The 21547-nt window shown below is 40.6% G+C and overlaps 1 protein-coding gene across 1 annotated transcript in view; it reads left to right on the top strand.

Annotated features, from left to right (window-relative positions):
- Positions 1 to 21547, top strand: part of LOC134356821 (receptor-type tyrosine-protein phosphatase gamma-like) — a 699039-nt gene that overhangs the window by 426904 nt on the left and 250588 nt on the right. Inside the window, exon 6 of the mRNA XM_063067988.1 lies at positions 16044 to 16110. Within this exon, the coding sequence (XP_062924058.1) occupies positions 16044 to 16110 (67 nt within the window). The remainder of the gene's footprint in view (positions 1 to 16043; positions 16111 to 21547) is intronic.

The following is a 21547-nucleotide window of genomic DNA, read 5'->3' as shown; positions in this document are numbered from 1 at the left end:
AGTATCTGCAAATCCCTGCAGGCTGGGAAAATCCATTTTGATCACAGTGAATTTTATAGCCAAAATGTTTAATAGAAATAAAATGTGTTTATTATGCACAGAGAGAGGAAACACATTGTTGAAATTCCAGGAGTTTGTATTTTTTAATGACAGGTATTTATTAGAAGTAGCATGTCAGATGGAAATAAATCTAATCATTTGGTAAATTGAACTTCTTTAAAGGCAGCATTTAGCTTCCATTTTGCTCTTGTTTTGTGGAATAATTGAATGCATCTGACAGGACATGCATATTGTACAGATTTTGTCCTGTTATCGTAATTGAAGTCTGAGATGAATTATCTTGATATAATGACACCACATCACATTTTCCTTTCAAATTGCCTAGCTGTGTACTAAGATGCAAAATTTTAGTTTTGTAAATCACCTTTTTCCTAAATAAACATCAGATATTCAATATTTCTTAATCTTACTTTGGGAAACCAGACAATCAATGCCCTACGTTTGCCATTTCTAGAAGTGAAAAGTGCCAGAATTAATTTTCCAGTGTTGGATTGAGAGGTAGAATGGGCTCTTTCTGCTCGATAAAGTTCTGTGATTGTACATCTGAGCATTGGTACTGGGATAAAATGTTAATTTATATTTTCTGTGCGATGGCACAACATGCCATGTTTCATACAGGAGTTTCCTTTATGCTAAGGAGGTGTTAATGTGCAACTGGAGGTATTTTATTTGAAAGAAAGCCTTGCTACTTGAGGAAAGGAAGCATTTACCTCAAAATGGCTTGTTAGAAGAGATTTCTGCACCTCAGTCTCAGAAAAGGATACAACTCTTAATTGGATGAAATTTTTATTGAGATCCCTTTCATTTGACCATTTCTGGTCTGAGTAACATGGTTCTGCATGCTGGGTTTGATGCATCATTAAGTAAATATATTTATAGATCTCTGCTTTCCTCCATATCTGAAGAGTGCTTTCTGATTTGCATTGTAAATCAGAATTCTGCATCATTGTTCCACTGAAGAATATTTTCCAAGTTTTCCTACTAGATGATCTATCAAAAACAAAAGCTTGCTCCTCACAGATTTTTAATACGGTATAGAAATTCCGGGTACTTTAATACTGGATAATATCTGTTACGTTTTATAACTTCCAAACATTAAATTAATTCAAAGCAAGTCGCGGGCAGTCCGAAATACGGGTGTAACTTTATCTTATACCTTAAGCAAGGCATGCATTTATCATGTGGTAGCGTGATGGCGTATGCAATTAACATTTTTAGAGAAAAACTCGTAACTAATTATTTAAATGAACATCTGAATATTCATGACATACAAGCTTGTACACTATTTCTATTGATGGTGTTGTCTAAATGAGGAAACATATAAAATCTGAAACAATTTTTTTTAAATGTGGAAGGTTTCAGCAGAAACCAAGTTAGTGCTTCAGGTCAGTGACCATTCATCAGAAAGAACAAAGGAGGACGCAACTATATTTTAAATGTCAGATCATGGGATGGATGGATGGATGGATGGAGGAAACAAAAGTTAGAGTACAGACCAACGCTGTGAAGGTAACCATTTGATACTCTGGTTATTTTCCATGGATCTGCTGTGCTGTGCAAAAGTCTTAGGTAGATATACAGTATATAACTAGGAAGCCTAAGACTTTGGCATAGTACTAAAGTAATTTTGCGCTAACCTGCTGTTGCAAAAAAGAAACAAGTTTCATGACATATGTAAGTGATGATTAATCAGATTCTTATATGGATCTCTATTGTGGACTGAGAGTGGGAAGAGGTCACTGAGAGGGGAATCATGCTTGGGAAAAGAGAAGGGAGAGGAGAGGAGAGGGAGCAGGAAGCACCAGAAGGACATTCTGTAGTGATCAATAAACCAATTGTTTAGAATCAGATGACCTTGCCTGGTGTCTCAGAGCTGGGTGCGTGTTCACCCGTGCCACCACCCCCACCCCTGGCACTCCTTTTCTGCCACCTGTTCACACCCGCTCGTGGCGCTTCACCCTCGCCATTCCCAATATCCTTTAACCTTATAAGATTCACAAACTCGCTCTCCGCTCCACATTGACAAATACAGTACTATGCAAAAGTCTTAGGCACCCTAGCTATATATATGTGCCTAAGAAGTTTGCACAGTACTGTACGTTACTTTGGGTGAACAGTTATTGCTTCTTAGTGATGACTGTCCATGATACATCCCAAGTTCTCTGATCAGGTGTTTAAAGAGTAGTTTTCTTTTTTACAAAATAATTTGCACTTAGAAACTTCTAATAGCATATTGTTATTTCCTTATGCCATGAGTGATTAATAAAATTCCACCAGGATTTTTCCCTTTGTTGATTATTTATATTTTATTTAGAGATACAGTACAGAACAACCCTTCTGGCACTTCGAGTTGAGCTGCCTGGCAACCCATTCATATAACCATAATCTAATAACAGGACAGTTTGCAGTGAACAACTAACCTACTAACCAGTACATCTTTGGAATGTGGGAGGAAATCAGAGCACCTGGAGGAAACCCATGCGTATACAGGAAGAACCTATAAATTTTCTTGCAGAGGAATGAACTCCGAACTCCAATGCCCCGAATTGTAACAGTGACGTGTAACTGCTATGCTACTTATGAGTCCTTTGCTGCAAGATTATATTTCTCATCACCCCCTTGTATTCTACGCAGTTGGCTGGTGTTTATTTGTAAATCCAGGCAATGAAGTTCAGACAAAGGAGATGCAGTGGATATGGTGTACTTGGATTTTCAGGAGGCCTTTGACAAGGTGTCGCACCATGAGGCTGCTTAGCAAGATAAGAGCCCATGGAATTACAGGGAAACTAGCATGGGTGGAGCATTGGCTGATTGGCAGAAAACAGAGAGTGGGAATAAAGGGATCCTATTCTGGCTGGCTGCCGGTTACCAGTGGAGTTCCACAGGGGTCGGTATTGGGACCGCTGCTTTTTGCAATGTATGTCAATGATTTGGACTATGGAATTAATGGATTTGCGGCTAAATTTGCCGATGATACAAAGATAGGTGGAGGAGTGGGTAGTGTTGAGGAAACAGAGAGCCTGCAGAGAGACTTAGATCGTTTGGGATAGGGGTCGCCAACCCGTTGATCGCGATGGACCGGTCGATCTTTGAGACTTTCCCAGCAGATCCCGAAAAAAATCAAAAATAAATATAGAAATACTGTTGTATTATGAGCATTATAAAAGTAAGTAATACTAATTAGGATAATGGTAATATATCAATATTTTTGATACAAAGCTGTTTGTAAAGAGAGATTGTTTCCGGGTTGTGGGGTTTTAGTTCCGTTCTTTCTGCCCAGTGCGCATGTGTGTAGTTCCCCCACCATGCACCGCGTTTTCAGCGTAGCCTGTGCTGCATCAAAGTGACTAATTAGATTAGATAAGAGTACAGACGGTCGCAAATATCAATATACGGCAGTGGTTCCCAACCTCCGGACCGCGAAGCATGCAGTGGTGCAGCAGTGGTCGGAACGCACACAGCACATCTTTAAGAGAAAAAGCTGAAATAAACAAGCTAATTAATTAGGTGCCACCCGGCACGTAAATGTCGGCCCAGATCAGAGGCGACGCAATCGGCAATCGCTCGTGATATCCTGATAGCATGGCGGAGGCTCCACGAAAGAAGGCGAGAACGTACAAATTCCATCCAGTATGGGAAGAGGAATTTCTGTTTACCTTGCTGAAGAAAAGTGTGTATGTATGTTGTGCCACAAAACACAAGCACTGACTAAAAGAGGGTATCTGGAGCAGCACCACAACACCAACCACCAGAAATTTAAAGACACCTACCCCCAAAGAGCGCAATTCGTGCCAGGAAAATTGAGCTGAAATCGGGGTTGAAGGCCCAACAATCGTTTTTCACAAAACATGCTGCTCAAAATAAGGCTGCTATTGAAGCATCATTTCGTGTAAGTCACCTTTTGGCTAAACACAAGAAGCCTTTTACAGATGGCGATTTATTCAAGGAAGCAATGGCCATTACCGCAGACACTGTTTTTAATGACTTTAAAAACAAAAATGGCATCACAACCGCAATACATAATATACTGCTTGGCCTTGCAACAGTGACAAGGAGGGTAGAGTCGTTGTCAGAGGATGTGGATCAACAAGTGTTAAAGGACTTGTCACTCTGTGAACATTTTTCACTACAGTTCGATGAATCCCTGGATGTAATGCAAACAGCTCAGTATGTTGTATTTGTCAGAACGGCTTTCCAGGATTTTACAACAAAGGAGGACTTCCTCACTCTTTTACAATTAAAGGAAAGAACGAGAGGTGAGGATATCTACAATGAGTTTAAAAAGTATGTCCGTGAAAATGACATCCCCATTCATAAACTGGTGGCAATTACCACTGATGGGGTCCCAGCAATGTGCGATGTGTGTGTTGGTTTTATAGCACTAAAAGTCAGTGCCTACTTATCTATGTGAAATTGCATTTTCGCAGATGAAAATTATTAAAGCTAAGTACAGGAGCTGACTTATTGATAGACACCTCACTAGGGTTGCCAACTTTCTCAGTCCCAAATAAGGGACAAAAGTAGCAGTCAAATCCTGGGACATTTGTGTTTACCCCAAGAAAGACTACCATGACCATGAAGCCTTGCGTGGGCACCTGTGTACGCATGTGCGTACGTGGCGCTTTTTTTACCCCAGGAATCGGTTTTGGCTTATTTTTCATTATTTCTACTTTATATAGGCTGTGTATTTATCATATCATTCCTGCTTTTACTGTATGTTAGTGTTATCTTAGGTTTTATGTGTTATTTAGTATGATTTGGTAGGTTTTTTTGGGTAAGGGAATGCTCAAAGATTTTTTCCATATAAATTAATGGTAATTGCTTCGGCGTAAAGCATTTTGGCACGAAAGGTTTCATAGGAACACTCTACCTTAGCGGGGGAAATACGGGACAGTTGGCAGCCCTACACCTCACAGACTCTCAGACTGGCTGTCTGTAGTTATGAGCCAAATTTCAGGGAACTAGCAGAAAGTATTCAGCCCCAGTCATCACACTGAGTGCAACAGTCAATTTTTATTCATTTATTTTTCGTGTTGAAATAAAATTAAATAATGAAACTTAGAATTAAAGGTGTGAAGTATTGTAATATTCTTAAAGAAAGACAGCAATGGCCTGTTTGATATGCTAGTTACAGTGTTTTCTTGTTTGAATTAATTTGAATGTTTGACAAAAGTATTTTGTGTAATTCAAATACAATTCGCCCAAATAAAAGGCCTCAAATTGGAAGACAATCTGAGCTGTTTTTTCTCTAAATGATTTAGTAGGTAGATCTTGCCTTTCACTAAGGTCGAGGTAGGGGATCTTGGGCTTAAAAAGGTTGGTGACCACTAGTTTAGGGGAATGGGCAAAGAAATGGCAAATGAAGTACAATGTTGGAAAGTGTATGGTCATGCACTTTGGTGAAAGAAATAAACGGGCAGACTATTATTTAAACGGGGAGAGAATTCAAAATGCAGAAATGCAAAGGGACTTGGAAGTCCTTGTGCAAGATACCCTAAAGGTTAACCTCCAGGCTGAGTCGGTGGTGAAGAAGACGAATGCATTCATTTCTAGAGGTATAGAATATAAGAGCAAGGATGTGATGTTGAGGCTCTATAAGGCACTCATGAGACCACACTTGGAGTATTGTGTGCAATTTTGGTCTCCTTATTTAGAAAGGATATACTGACAGTGGAGAGGGTTCAGAGAAGATTCACGAGAATGATTCCAGGAATGGAAGGGTTACTGTATGAGGAACGTCTGGCAGCTCTTGGGCTGTATTCCCTGGAGTTCAGGAGAATGAGAAGGGATCTCATAGAAACATTCCGAATGTTAAAAGGCCTGAACAGATTAGATATGGCAACACACATAAAAGTTGCTGGTGAACGCAGCAGGCCAGGCAGCATCTCTAGGAAGAGGTACAGTTGACGTTTCGGGCCGAGACCCTTCATCAGGACTAATTGAAAGAAGAGCTAGAAAGAGATTTGAAAGTGGGAGGGGGAGGGGGAGATCCAAAATAATAGGAGAAGACAGGAGGGCGAGGGATGGAGTCAAGAGCTGGACAGTTGATTGGCAAAGTTATTTCCATGGTAGGGGAGTCCAGGACAAGAGGGCATGACTTCAGGTTTGAAGGACATGCATTTAGAAATGAGATATGGAGAAATTAGTCAGAGAGTGGTAAGTCTGTGGAATTTGCTGCTGCGAGTGGCTGCGGAGGCCAAGTCATTGCGTGCATTTAAGGCAGAGACGGATTGATTCTCGATTACCCAGGGCATCAAAGGGTATGGGGAGAAGGCAGGGGAGTGGGGATGACTGGAAGAATTGGATCAACCTATGATTGAATGGCAGAGCAGGTTTGATGGGCCAAATGGCCTACTTCTGCTCCTATATCTAATGGGCTTATGTGGTTTCAGGGTAATTGGAGGCACATTTTAAAATAGGCCGTAGTCAGCATGGTTTCCTCAAGGGAAAATTTTGCCTGACAAATCTGTTGGAATTCTTTGAAGAAACAACAAGCAGGATAGGTGAAGGAGAATTGGTTGATGTTGTCTATTTGGATTTTCAGGGGGCCTTTGACAAGGTGCCATATATGAGGCTGCTTAACAAGCTATGAGTCGTAGTATTACAGGGAAGATTCCAGCATGGATAAAGCAGTGGCTGATTGGCAGGAGACAGATGGGAATAAAGGGAATCTCTTTTGGTTGCCTGCCAGTGACTAGCAGACTCAATGGGCTGAATGGCCTACTTCTGCTGCTGTATCTTATGGTCTTATCTAAATAAGCCAGCTTTAAAGCCAACCCCATTTCACTTGTTTACTGTATTAATCTGCCACTGTGTATTTTAAGTAAATGTTATAGCATAATATCCATAAGTGGGTAACTTAGACAGACTTATTGAAGCTAATTATCGTGCTTCTTTTTCGACTTGTAAGCAGCTAACTCACCAGAAATTAAACTTGGGATCTTGATAAACAACTAGCAACTAATCTTAGATCCATCAGAATTCAGGGTCTGAGAAAAGAATTGGAGGGGAAAAGAAGGTAATTCTGTGTCATATTGTCTGTGGTAATCTTATGTGGGCAAAGCTATATAAAGTACTGTGGAGCAAGTCGATTAATTCCTCACTGTTCTCATTTCTGTAAGTAAATTTGATACCAATATAATTCTTGTTAAATGTGAACACAGGGCTAAAATTTGCAGCTTAGCTGCAAGATTAATGAAATTATGAAGTTCTGCAGGCCCTTCAGCTGTGTATGCTGACCATCAAGCCTACCCATATGTCCAATTTACATATATTAATTCCTTATTCCTCAATGCCCAGCTCATTTAAATACTTGTCCAGATGCCTCTTAAACATTGTTACTGTTCCTGCCTCCAAAACCTTCTCTAGCAGCTTTATAACTAGATATAACTAAAGATATAACTTTATATCTCCTCTATCATGTCACATTTGAGCCTTCTTCGGTCCAGAGAAAATAGAGCCAGCCTATCCAATCTCTTTTTATAACTCAAGTGCTCCAGTCCAGGCAATATGCTGAATCTTTCAAGCTTAATCACATCTTTCCCATAATGTTCTGATCAGAATAACACAATATTCTGCAAGTACAGTCTAACCAACATTTGGTACAACTATAATATAACATCCTATAATAAAGTATTTATGATTGAAGGCACATATAATATTGTTAATATTGACATAATTAAGTATAGGACATTTGAAAGAAGAATGCATACAGTTAACAAAATGGAATGATTTAATGAGGCAGATTCAGTGACCTGACACTTGCAATATTAAAACTGTAGAAAAACAGTTTAAAAAATTAATATGTTGCTTGGCACCTCATGGGAGGCTAACATTTCACATCAGGTGCTGCATTAATAACTATGATCTCACTTCAAAAGAACTGTAAAGTGTAGGATGCCTTAGGCATCCAAGGTTTGGAATGTGCTTTAAACTGAACTTTTCTTTTGTTGGAGTCATAGAACACTACACCACAGGAACAGGCCCTTTGGCCTATCTAGTTCATGCAAAATTGTAAGTCTGCCTAGTCCCGTTAACCTGCACCTGCACCATAGCTCTTCATATCCCTTACATCCATGTACCTATCCAAATTTCTCTTAAATGGTGAAATTGATCCCAAATCCACTACTTGCACCGGCAGCTCGTTCCACACTCTCACCACCCTCTGAGTGAAGAAGTCCCCCCCCCCCACTCATGATCCCCTTAAGCATTTCACCTTTCACCCTTAACCCTTGACCTTTAGTTGTAGTATTACCTAACCTCAATAGAAAAAGGCTGCTCAAATCTCCCCTCAAACAACAATGGACCCAGCACCAATCCCTGCTGCCCACCACTCAGAGAGGCAACCATCTACAACCACTCTCAGGCTTCTTCCATGAAGCGCATGTCTAACACAATTTACTAGTTCACCTTGAATGCCAAGCAATTGAACCTTCTTGACCAACATCCCATGCAGGACCTTGTCTTAGGTCAATCCTGTGGTCATTGCATATGCAATGTTCTGTTACCACCAATTTCTCCAGGTAACACTAACGCATACACCTGCTATGCTCCTTGATGCGGGTTTCAACTGTGCATTCTGTCTGGCTGTCTGGCGTATTCAGTGACCACAGGATTGTCTTCAATGGCACAAAACTACTGTGCCACACCAATGGCTTTTGGGACTGCCTGGTGGAATAAGCCATTGAAATACAATTAGAGAATAAGAATTTCAATGAAGACGAAGGTCTTGCTCTTAGTAAGAACTGGAATACAATTCTAAACAGGGTGGGATAGTGGAAACCTGTTAGGTTGAGGTCTAACCAATCAGGAGGGATGGTCGACAGGAGCTGAGTATACGGTATATATCACCAGACTAGACATGCCTAAACATCACCTCTGATGAAGTTTGTCATCGAAACATCAGTTAAAATTGACATCTGGACCCGGCTAGAAGCCACTAGCCTACAAAGTACCCAGGACATCTTTAGGGAGCGGTGTCTCAGAAAGGCAGCATCCATTATTAAGGACCGCCAGCATCCAGGGCATGCCCTTTTCTCACTGTTACCATCAGGTAGGAGATACAGAAGCCTGAAGGCACACTCTCAGCAATTCAGGAACAGCTTCTTCCTCTCTGCCATCTGATTCCTAAATAGGCATTGAATCGTTGGATACTATCTCACTTTTTTTAATATACGGTATTTCTGTTTTTGCACTTTTAAAAAATCTATTCAAATATACGTATACTGTAATTGATTTACTTGTTTATTTTTTATTTATTACTATTTTTATTTTATTTTTTTCTCGCTGCTAGATTATGCACCGCATTGAACTGCTGCTGCTAAGTTAACAAATTTCACATCACATGCCAGTGATAATAAACCTGATTCTGATTCTGATTCTGATCTATGTTGGGGAAGCACCAAACCCTTTTATAACTCCCCAGCTCTTTACTTCACACGTCTCTCTCCTGGTTTCACTTATCACCTACCACCTTGTACTTCTTCCTCCCCTCCCCCTACCTTGTTACTCTGACTTATCATCTTTTCTCCAGTCCCATTGAAAAGTCTCAGCCCAAAACATCAACTGTTTACTCTTTACCATAGATGCTGCCTAGCCTGCTGAGTTCCTCCAGCATTTTGTGTGTGTTACTGTTTTTTTCAACTACCAGCATTCTTCAAACCCTCCCCAAAGTCCTTCCTTCAGTCCTGACGAAGGGTTTCGGCCTGAAACGTCGACTAAACTTTTCAACTGATGCTGACTGACCTGCTGAGTTCCTCCAGCACATTGTGAGTGTTCCTTTGACAACAGCATCTGCAAATTATTTTGTGTTTATTTTGTGTGTGTTGCTTGGACTTCCAGAATCTGCAGATTTTCTCGTGTTTATGCCACTTATACATCTGGTCCCTTAGAATACCTTCCAACAAGTTTCCTACTTCTGATGTTGGGCTCATCGGCTGATAATTTCCTGGCTTCTTAGGATCTTTCTTGAACAATGGAACAACATTAGCTATCCTCCAATCCTCTGGAACCTCACAAATAGTACATGTGGTTTCCATTTGCAAGGATAAAGTGATGCAGGGGTTCTATAAAGCCATTCAAAAAGTAGGGCATGCTTTAAATGTATGAGCTAATCTAAAATAATGTCTGGATAAAATGGTTTCACTCACAGTATTTTTGAATTTAATCCATAATAAAAATTAACAGAATATGTCCTAAATGGAAATAAGTGTAAAAGGAGTTAATTCATCAATATAGTCTTCTTTTCCATTAATATTCTTGAGTTTGTTGACTTTGTTAATCTCTGTCTAACTAGAATGGGGATCTGGTGAACATTGTTTAGTTTTAACAGATATACTTGAGGATGTTATTTTGGTTTTTTTTGTTAATTTGATCAACCAATTCTTCATCTTCACCTTTGGTTCAGTTGCCTCCAGCAGTACTGGCCCAATGTCATTATAATTGAATCCCGGTCCGTGGGATTCTTCTTCTCTTCGTAAATGTCAAACAATATGCCATTGAGCAAAACTGGCACTAAATGCAATGCCATTGTTTAGCAGACTCTGCCCAACTGGCAAAAAAAAGAAGAAAGATTAACTGAGGTGAAATTTGCAACTCTTTTTGCATTCTGGTGAGGTAACTAATTTTGGTATCAGTAGTACTCTGCTAAATTTTTTCTAACTGTCGGCATCAGCAACCAATTTACACTGAGACAGAAATACTGTTTGTAGGGCTTTCAAAGTAGCAGGATTTATCTATTTATTTGTTCATTTATTGAGATACAGCATGGAATTTTTTAACTTTCTGCAGTAAAGTAGCTTTGATTGTATTTCTGTATTACTTTGTATCACTATAATTATTCTCTATTACTGAGCCTGACATACCACTTCAGTTTATCTCCCTCATGAAGTGCAAGCCACAATTAAGCAATTGTGATTAACCAATACTTACCCAGGAATCGAGATGTTAACAACTTCAAATAAATTAGCATATTAGACAAAGTGAAATTTAGGAAATAATAAATTGCTTTGTGTATTAAATCCAGAAATAACTTTAATGAAATAATTACTAAGAAATTAGATTTGCCAAGGTCATCCAAACTTTTTTTCTCCAATTGCAATATATTTCTTAAATAACTCAAATATCCATCTTTCCCCTTTAGTAAGCTAATAGACTAGAATTAGGACCAACAAGAATAATTACAGGTGTTGAAAAGATCATTACTTAAATCTCAACCATGTATTTCTGGTAAGATGGTGATGCGTTTGGACACAGTGGCTTCTCGCGGGCCAACCAAAGGTGCTTTTCTCTTTGTTTAATATGTTTTTTATGATCATAAAACTATACTGGACTCCAAGATCTTTGGGTACAGCAGGTCTACCGCATCAATAAGCTGCTCATTGATTGGAGTAGCCAGCTGAGGTGTCGAAGGAGCCGGCCGGCAGATTGATGGATCCAGCCTGTGTGTCAGAGGAGCTGGTCAGCGGGTCAGAGATGGAATCGCCAGCGGATTGGTGGATCTAGCCTGTGTGTCAGAGGAGCTGGTCAGCGGGTCAGAGATGGAATCGCCAGCGGATTGGTGGATCTAGCCTGTGTGTCAGAGGAGCTGGTCAGCGGGTCAGAGATGGAATCGCCAGCGGATTGGTGGATCTAGCCTGTGTGTCAGAGGAGCTGGTCAGCGGGTCAGAGATGGAGTTGCCAGCAGATTGGTGGATCCAGCCTGTGTGTCAGAGGAGCTGGTCAGCGGGTCAGAGATGGAGTCGCCAGCGGATTGGTGGATCTAGCCTGTGTGTCAGAGGAGCTGGTCAGCGGGTCAGAGATGGAGTCGCCAGCAGATTGGTGGATCTAGCCTGTGTGTCAGAGGAGCTGGTCAGCGGGTCAGAGATGGAGTTGCCAGCGGATTGGTGGATCTAGCCTGTGTGTCAGAGGAGCTGGTCAGCGGGTCAGAGATGGAATCGCCAGCGGATTGGTGGATCTAGCCTGTGTGTCAGAGGAGCTGGTCAGCGGGTCAGAGATGGAATCGCCAGCGGATTGGTGGATCTAGCCTGTGTGTCAGAGGAGCTGGTCAGCGGGTCAGAGATGGAGTTGCCAGCAGATTGGTGGATCCAGCCTGTGTGTCAGAGGAGCTGGTCAGCGGGTCAGAGATGGAGTCGCCAGCAGATTGGTGGATCTAGCCTGTGTGTCAGAGGAGCTGGTCAGCGGGTCAGAGATGGAGTCGCCAGCAGATTGGTGGATCTAGCCTGTGTGTCAGAGGAGCTGGTCAGCGGGTCAGAGATGGAGTCGCCGGTGGATTGGTGGATCCAGCCTGTGTGTCGGGGGAGGAGCCAGCCAGTTGTGTTGGACAAGGAGCTGGCCGCTGTGTCAGAGAAGGAGCCAGTTGGTGGTTCGGAAGGGTGGAGTGCAGTATACCTGTAGATGATTGTCTTGGACATTTCTCTCGTGATCGCAGCATTTATTGGACGTTGATAATGTAAGTTGCTGCAGGCTGATCTCCCTTGTTTGCTGGTGAGATAGGTGGTGTGGGAGCTGAGTAGCCTCAGTTGTAGTAAGAACTGGGCCTCAAGTCACAGGCTTGCTAGTCGCTGCAATCCAGGTGAGAAAACATTGGAAGCGATGTAGCGTGCTGTCTTGCTCGGTTGGGGGCTGGCCTCTTATTGTGGCTGCTCTCCAGTGTTTGACAGGCTGTATTGCTGGGAACTGTACCGTCAATTCGCAGGACCTGCCATTCAGGGTCTTGCACTACATATGTGTTCTATTATGTGATTTTTTTTTTTTGCTTGCTATTTTGAATGTGCAATGAATGCTAATTAAACTTGATTTGATATCAGCAGAATCTGAAAATGACTCCTATTCAAATGGCAAGTCCAAGGGTTGTTGCATGCATATAGTAAAAGCCTCAACTGCTGTTAAAGGTGAAGGAATCTATTGAGCCACATCAACCATGGGTCTTTCTTTCAAACTCAACCATACTGTGTAACCATTTTCAGAGTAACTCATCATTCCTGCATTATATTTAATGTACACAGGTCTCTGAAATGAAATTGCAAACTCATTCATCTGAATCAGAGACAAGGTTAAGGTATCATTAAATAAAGGATGACATTTAAACCCTAACAAAGAAAATGTTCTCACTTTTTTCTGGACTTGATAGTTGTCATATCAACCTAATTCTCCAATCAAAAGGGTGAACTATATACAGGTTTCTCTTCTGATATTACTAATTAACAAATCTAATTTTTGATTAAGGTAGCTTCAGTTCTGTCTTCAAAGAATCAGTACATAAGGGCTGTATCTTTTAATGACATTTTGTAAATGTATTGCATATTGATTGGTGCTTTTAAGCTGTAAATTTTGGAATAATTAATCTAATGTTACAAACTTAAGTCTTTAATTCCTGATACCATCTGTGGTGCAAAATATTTTCACATTCCTAAATTTTGTTCTCTGTTTAAATTCATCTGAACTTTCCTTAACCCTTCCAAGAAATAATAGATAGATTATTGAAATTCTTCTAAGATTAACACACACAACATGCTGGAGGAACTCAGCAGGTCAGGCAACATCAGTGAAAATGAATAAAGATTTGACATTTCGGGCCAAGACCCTTCCTCGGACTAGAAAGGAGGGAAAAAGACAGCAGAATAAAAAGGTGTGAAGGAGGAGGAGGAGGACAAGCTAAAAGGTGATAGGGGAAGCCAGGTGGATGGGAAAGCTAAAGGGCTGGAGTAGGAGTCTGATAGGAAAGGAAAGGGAAGGAGGAGGGGCTCCAGGGAAAGATGAGGAGAAGAGGTAAGAGGCCAGAGTGGGGAATAGAAGAAGAGGGAAGGGGGTGGGGGGGGGAGTAAAAATAAAAAAACCTGTAAGGAGAAATCAATGTTTATGCAGTCTGGTTGGAGGTTACCAAGATGGAATATGAAGTGTTGCTCCTCCACCCAGAGAGGCCTCAGTGTGGCAGAAGAAGAGGCCATGGACTTAATGCAAATAGAGTTAAGACTTAAAATGTTTGGCCACCTGGAAATTCTGCTTTCGGTGGATGGAGCGGAAGTCCTCAACAAAGCAGTCCCTCAATTTACGTCAGGCCTCACCAATGTAGAGGAGGTTGCATGGGATCACTGGATACAATAGACGAACCCAACAGGTTCAGAGGTGAATTGTTCCCTCACCTGGAGGAACTATTTTGAGCATTGAATTGTGGTGAGGGAGGTGATGTTTGGGCATGTGTAGCATTTCTCTCATTTGCAGGGATACGTGCCAGGAGGGAAGTTAGTGGGGAAATGAATGGACAAGGGAACCTCAGAGGGAGCTGTCCCTTTGGAAAGTGAAGAGTGGGGGTGGGGGGGAGGTAAAGATGTGTTTGGTGGTAGGATCCTGTTGAAGATGGCGGAAGTTGTGCAGAATGTTGTGTTGGATTCAGAGGGTCATGGGGTGGTAGGTGAGGGCAAGAGGACTCTATCCCTGTTAAGATGGTGGAAAGAATGGATGAACGCAGGGATCTTACCCTCCGTGGATCCCTTGTCCTTTCGTCCCTCCCAACTAATCTCTCTCCTGGCATATAGCCCTGCAAGTGAGAGAAATGTTATACTTGCTCATTCAGCTATTCCCTTACCTCCATTTAGGGCCCCAATCTGTCCCTCCAGGTAAGGCAACACTTCACATGCAAATCTGTTGGGCTTGCTATTGCATACGGTGCACCTGATACGGCCTCCTTTAGGATCTGAGAGACCCAGCATAAATTGGGGGACCACTTTGTTGAGCATCTCTGCTCCAAGTGCCAAATGTGGAATTTCCCAGTGGCCAGACATTTTATTTTTTATCCCCATTCCCATTCTAACATGTTGGTCCATGGCCTCCTCTTCTGCCACGATGAAGTCACTCTTAGGGTGGAGGACCAACGTCTCATATTCCATCTAGGTAGCCTCCAACCTGATGGCATGAACACCGACTTCCCTAACTTCTGGTATTTTGTATTTCTTTTCTCCTCACCTACTTATCACCTCACCCTGCTGCTCTCCTTCCCTTTCTCCCATGGTCTGCTCTTCTTTTCTGTCAGATTCCATCTCCAGCCCTTTACTTTTCCCACTCACCTGGCTTCACCAATCTCCTTATAGCTTGTCCTCCTTCCCCTCCCCCACCTTTTTATTCTGGCATTTTCCCCTCTCTTTCTATCCCCGATGAAAGGTCTTGGCCCGAATGTCGACTGTTTATTCATTTTCATAGATGCTACCTGACCTGCTGAGTTCCTCCAGTATTTGTGTGTGTTCCTCTGCATTTCTAGCATCCACAGAATCTGTTGTGTTTATATTTTCCTTCTAAAATTGCTGTTCCAAACAAATCCATTCTCACTTTCAATTTTTTTTCCCACATTTACAATATTTTCTTGCAGTTTCACATTATCTGAAAATTTTACCCCTTGCATTTCATTTCCAGTTTGAGTGCTTGGCATAAATCAGGAAGCAACAAACTATACCTGCTAAAGTAGGCCTACTGATTTTCTTGCTATATATTTGACTTAGGCTTGGGTGTAAGAGCACAATTTAATCTCTGTATCTACCCTGTTAGGCCAAGTAAGAATTTTATACATTTCATGAGATCTCCAAAAGTAACACAAGGGAATACTTTGCTGGGGGTATTAATCGAGGAAGGTTCAATTGTCGTATTTAAAATGGAGTTTGGTAAGTATCTTAAAGAAACAAAAACTGCAAAGCTCAAGCCAGAGGGCAGAAGTGGTGCTAGCTAGATGACAGTTAATGTCATTGTATGTTTGAATGAGATCAGATAAAACTTCACCTATCTCAAGTATTTGTTTTTACAAAGTGTAATTTTTTGTAAGATTTATGCATTGTCAGTTCTTTATACTTCAGACTTATGCACTTTAGTGAAATATTTGTGGATGACTTTGAAAGCAAAGCCAGTGATCTGATAATGTTTTTTCTTTCAAGGTTCATATTGAAGACCATTTTTATCTGTGGCCAGGAGGAATTAACTTTGCATATCCTTTCACACAGGTCACCCACCAGGACAATCTTGCATTGGTTCCCATTATCAGAGGGTTGAAGGGAGTCGTGCACCATGGTAAGACACTAATGCTTCCTTTCATAGAAGTAAAAATATTTGTCAGAATTACAGTATGTTAATAACCATTTTGAGTTTTTGCCCATGCCCAGTGTGAGTAACAGATTTAATATGCACATTTGTTTTATTAACATAGTTAAATTTGAAATATTCTGCACATACATTAAATCCAATCTTGTAATTACAGTAATCATAAAGAATTCTTTCATTAACATTTAATATTCTTCCATGAAAAATGAATAATGTGATTAATGAGTGCCATCTGTTTTGTGTGATAAATCATTTAATTTTGAATCTGCTTTAATATTTCTGAGTCCTAGTGCAATGGCACAGCTTTGTTTCCAACTCCTGAAGTTGAGGAAAAGTGCAGCCTTGAATAAAGCATTTCTTAAACAACTGTGTTAACGTGAGATACAACTTTTGTGCTACTGAACGAAATATGATACTAAGTATGGCTAAAGGATTATCACAATGTCACAGTATTTTCATTTTGCATCTAGAAAATGCAACAGATAAACTTTGAATAGACAATAAGACCTTGTCTGTCTGGATATTTAACCAATTAGCCCTTTAATAAGTCATTTGATATATATTCATCAAGAATGGTAACATAGATGGTATTGCAGCTTGGGTTGTCAGAGTTCAGAGTTCAGTCCTAGCGTCCTCTGTAAGGAGTATGTATGTTCTCACTGTGGAATGCATGAGTTTTCTCTGGTTGCTCCGGTTTCCTAATACAGTCCAAAGATGTACCAGTCAGTAGATTAATTAGTCATCGTAAATTGTTCCATGATTAGGTGAGGGTTAGTTGGGGGTTGTGGGGCTTAGCTCAGAAGGCCAGAAGTGTCTCTTATGCACTGTATCTATAAATAAATGTGCTGTTTTGCCAAGGCGATACTAAAAAAGAACTGAGCAGTGCCTACTTTGACCTCAATTTGATTTGAAATGCCGGCAGTTCTACATGTAACCTTGTGTAAGCTGAGGTTCAACAAGAATAAGGTTTCTGTTCCTACATATGGAAGTCTTGAACTTGCTCACAGATGTTTTCTGGATATTTTCAACTGTGCTCTCATGTCAGGCTGTTTACTAAAGATTAAAGACTTTTGGAAATTCCCCACCACTTCTCCATGACTGAGGCACCTAGATTAATGTATTTAGTTTTTGTTACTTTAATTTTATTTATGTTTTTAATTATTTAATGATGTTTTTGAATATCCATTATAGTTTTGAAATGCTGTTGAATGTCAATAACATCTAGGAATATTAGTTTTTTGTCAGTGTTGACAGCTGGCTAAGCTGGATATCAACATACCTCTTGGCTGTTTCGTAGGCAGATCTTATTCTAGCCTTCCTGCCCTATGGCACTTGTCATAGAATGTGGTCCCCAATCTCCGGGCTGCGGACCGGAGGTTGGAGACCACTGTCATAGAAGGCCACATCCATGAGAATTAGACCAGGTCATTCTCCAGGTTTCTGCTGGAATGTCTTTGCAGATCAATCGTGAGCTTGGGCAGCTTACATTTGAGTGCAAAATCGCAGTCATTATATCAACTTTGTGATCAACTTCATTAGTTGCTTAATTATTTCTGCATAATTTTGTCAGCTGGATTGGTATAACTGTTGGTTGAGGAGACAATTAATTAATGTAAATAAATGGGAAAGGTAGAGGGATATGCCCTGTTATATAAAAAGGGAAAGTTGTTGAATACAGCTTAAGAGATTCAGATTTATTTATCACATTGTACATCAAAACATACAGTGAAATGTGTTGTTTGTGTTAACAGCCAGCACATCCAAGGATGTACTGGAGGCAGCCAGCAAGTGTCTCCACACATTCCAGTGCCAACATAGCATGCCCACAATGTTCAGAACACAAGCAGTAAGAACAACAGCAAAAAAGCCAGTGAAACTCTCAGAATTTGATAGAATCTATAAAGAAAAAACAAACAAAATGCGTTTAATCCTCTATCCATGTTCACTACGAACGTGAAACCGGACCCTGACTCACAGTTCGTACATTTACTTCAGATTTTATTGTACTGAGCTTGGAAGTATCCACATAACCACTCTTAGCATTCATATCGGTAATTTCATTATTTAAATGATCTATGTTCACAGATTTTATCAGCTATTTCAATTTAGCTGGAAGCTCAGCTAGAAAAGAGAGGTACGGAGAATCTGATTCAAGAAGCAAATTCTTTCGTGGCATTGCCTATGGAATATAGAAAAAAAATGCTTCCTTGAGTTCTTCAAGCAAACAGATCATACTGTTTTGCCACAACCAATATGATTCCTCAGTGACATCTTTTCGCCAATTCCTTTCCCTTTTTTACACCTCCACTATGCTGGGATCTTTCATCTCCCAAACCTTCTCGTCCCTTATCCCTAAATTGATAGTAGTAAAACAGATTTATTTGTCTGAAGTCATAACACTTTTTGTAGTAATTTACAGTACATTAATAGGCTTGCATGTTCTCTTCATTAATACATTCTGAAAAAGAATTTGTGTACTATATAAATACTGTACAAAATTTTAAATCTCTCTTCCTACAACCTTCATGACAACTTGCAGTTAGCTGACCCTTTCATCCTCTATGCCGAGCTAGCGTTAACCAACATTCCCAAGGCTCAGTCTGTGGTTGTGACATTGGGTTATAGGGTGTTGTTTGTTTGATTTGAATGAATATTGCCCACCACCAACTTCTCCTCCTTCCCACCCCTATCTTACCTGCAGTGCCATCCGTAAATTCATGTTTGATTGATTGCTCAAAGGTTAGTTTTAATTTATTTTAGAGTTTGATGATGAGATAACAGAGCTCAATGGTGACCAAAAATGGCGATATTGTTGAGCCTGTCATACAGTTCTAAAACAAATGCCATCCTCAATTGCTGTGGGATAGGATATACCCAAATCAGGAAAATTGTACAGGACAGACAGCATATCGTATTGATATCACACAGACCAGCAAACTTCTGATTTGAAATACAGGGTGTCCAGTGCAGAATTAGAATATTGATGCCCTTGTCCCTGGTTTCCTTGTTCCCTTGGCTTTCCTGTTTCGCAGGCTCTGAGCTTTCAATTAACCAGTTTCTGGGTAGCACAATGTAATAAAAAGAAAATCATTAATAAAGCCGCTAAATATATCCTCTCTCCTCTCTGGCTATTTTCAGGTTTCCCAGCCATTAACACTCCCATGCAAATACATTTGTAGCTCAGAATTTTCTCAGAAGGCAAATAAATTATAGATTCACACCATTAAAAAGAAACTGATTAATAGGGAAAGATGTATTTTCTTTATTGTAAGACCACAGACAATAAGACATAGGCCAGAATTAGGCCATTTGGCCATTCGAGTCTGCTCCACCATTCCATAATGGCTGATTTATTATCACTCTCAAGCCCATTCTCCTGTCTTCTCCTCATAACCTTTGATGGTCTGACTAATCGAGACCCCTGTCAACCTCTGCTTTAAATTTACTCAGTGACTTGGCCTCCCAGATTCACTACCCTCTGTCTAAAGAAATTCCTCCTCATCTCTTTTCTAAATGGACATCCCTCCTTTCTGAGGCTGTACCCTTTGGTCCTAGACTCAGCAACTGCAGGAAACATCCTCTCCACATCCACTTTATTGAGGCCTTTCAATAGTCGATACATTTCAATTAGATTCCACCACCCCGCCCCCATTCTTCTAAACTCCAGCTTGTACTGGCCCAGAGCCATCAAAAATTTCTTATATGTTAAATGTTAACCCTTTAGTTCCAGGGATCATTCTTGTGAATCTCCTCTGGATCCTCTCCAATGCCAGCACATCTTCTCTTAAATGCTCACAATACTCTAATTGCAGTCAGACAATACCTTATAAAGCCTCAGCATTAATCATTGCTCTTATCTTCTAGTCCTCTTGAAATGAATGCTAACGTTACATTTGCCTTCCTTACCACCAACTCAACCTGCAAGTTAACCTTTAGGGAAAACTGCTCAAGAACTGTCAAGTCCCGTGGTATCTCTGATTTTTGGATTTTCTTCCCATTTAGAAAATAGTCTGTGCCTTCATTCTATAAAGGTGCATGAATATACACTTTCACACACTGTATTCTAATTGCCACTTCTTTGCCCATTCTCCCAATCTGTCTAAATTATTTTGCAGACTCCCTGCTTCCTTAACACAATCTGTCCTTCCACCTATCTTCATATGATCCACAACCATTGCTACAAAGACATCAATTGCATCAATCAAATCATTGACATAACGTGAAAAGAAGTGGTCCCAACACCGATCTCTGTGGAACACCACTAGCCACCAGCAGCCAACAAGAGAAGGTCCCCTTTATTCCCATTCTTTGCTTCTTATTAGTCAGACAATCCCCTATCTATGCTAGTACCTTTCCGGTAATACCATGGGCACTTGTTAGAGCAGCCTCATGTGCAGCACCTTGACAAAGTCCTTCTGAAAATCCAAGTAAACAACATCCACTGATTCTCCTTCGTCTCTCCTGCCTGTTATTGGCTCAAAGAATTCCAACAGATTTGTCAGGCAAGATTTCTCCTTAAGGAAACTATACAGACTTGGGCCTACTTTATCATGTGCCTCCAGGTGCTCCAAAACCTCATCTTTGGACTCCAGCATCTTCCCAACCACTGAAGTCAGGCTAACTGGCCTATAATTTCTTTTTTCCTGCCTCCCTCCCTTCATAAAATGTGGAGTGGCATTTGCAATTATTCAGTGTTCCAGAACTATTCCAGAATCTAGAGATTCTTGAAAGATCATTACAAATGCCTCTACAATCTCTTCAGCTACCTGCTTCAGAACCTTGGGGCATAGTCCATCTCGTCCAAGTGATTTATCTGCCTTCAGAGATTTCAGCTTCCGGAGTGCTTTCTCCTTAGTGATAGTAACTACACTCACTTCTGCCCCCTGACATTCTTGAAATTCTGGCATATTGCTAGTGTCTTCCAAAGTGAGGACCAATGAAAAATACTTATTAAGTTCATCTGCCATTTCTTTGTCCCACATTGCTACCCCGCCAGCATCATTTTCCAGCTGTCCAATATCCACTGTAACCTTTCGTTTACTCTTTATATATCTGAAAAAAACTTTTGGTATCTTCTTTTATATTATTGGCTAACTTTCCTGTATATTTCATATTGTGGTGAGCATTCTGTCCATTATGACAGACGAGAAAAGCTCGTTTATCTCAACTGCCGTTTTTATTGCATCAAGCCCAATAACAGAGTGCAATAGCTCGGTGAGAACTAACTCAGTCACATACAGTCGGGGGAGGTGATTATTACACACCTTAGTTATATTCAGAATGGCACACAAACAAACAAGCAAGCAACTGTATAGCCCAACCTAAAATAAGTGAACTTGAGCATCTCACCGTAATTCTACTGAACACGCACACCACTAATGCATTTTAAAACAAGAACAATAAGTAG

The sequence above is a fragment of the Mobula hypostoma genome, chromosome 15 (genome assembly GCF_963921235.1).
Source record: "Mobula hypostoma chromosome 15, sMobHyp1.1, whole genome shotgun sequence".
NCBI classification, from domain to species: domain Eukaryota; kingdom Metazoa; phylum Chordata; class Chondrichthyes; order Myliobatiformes; family Myliobatidae; genus Mobula; species Mobula hypostoma.
Note: the sequence above shows the minus strand (reverse complement) of the source record. Positions and strands in the feature narration are given on the sequence as shown.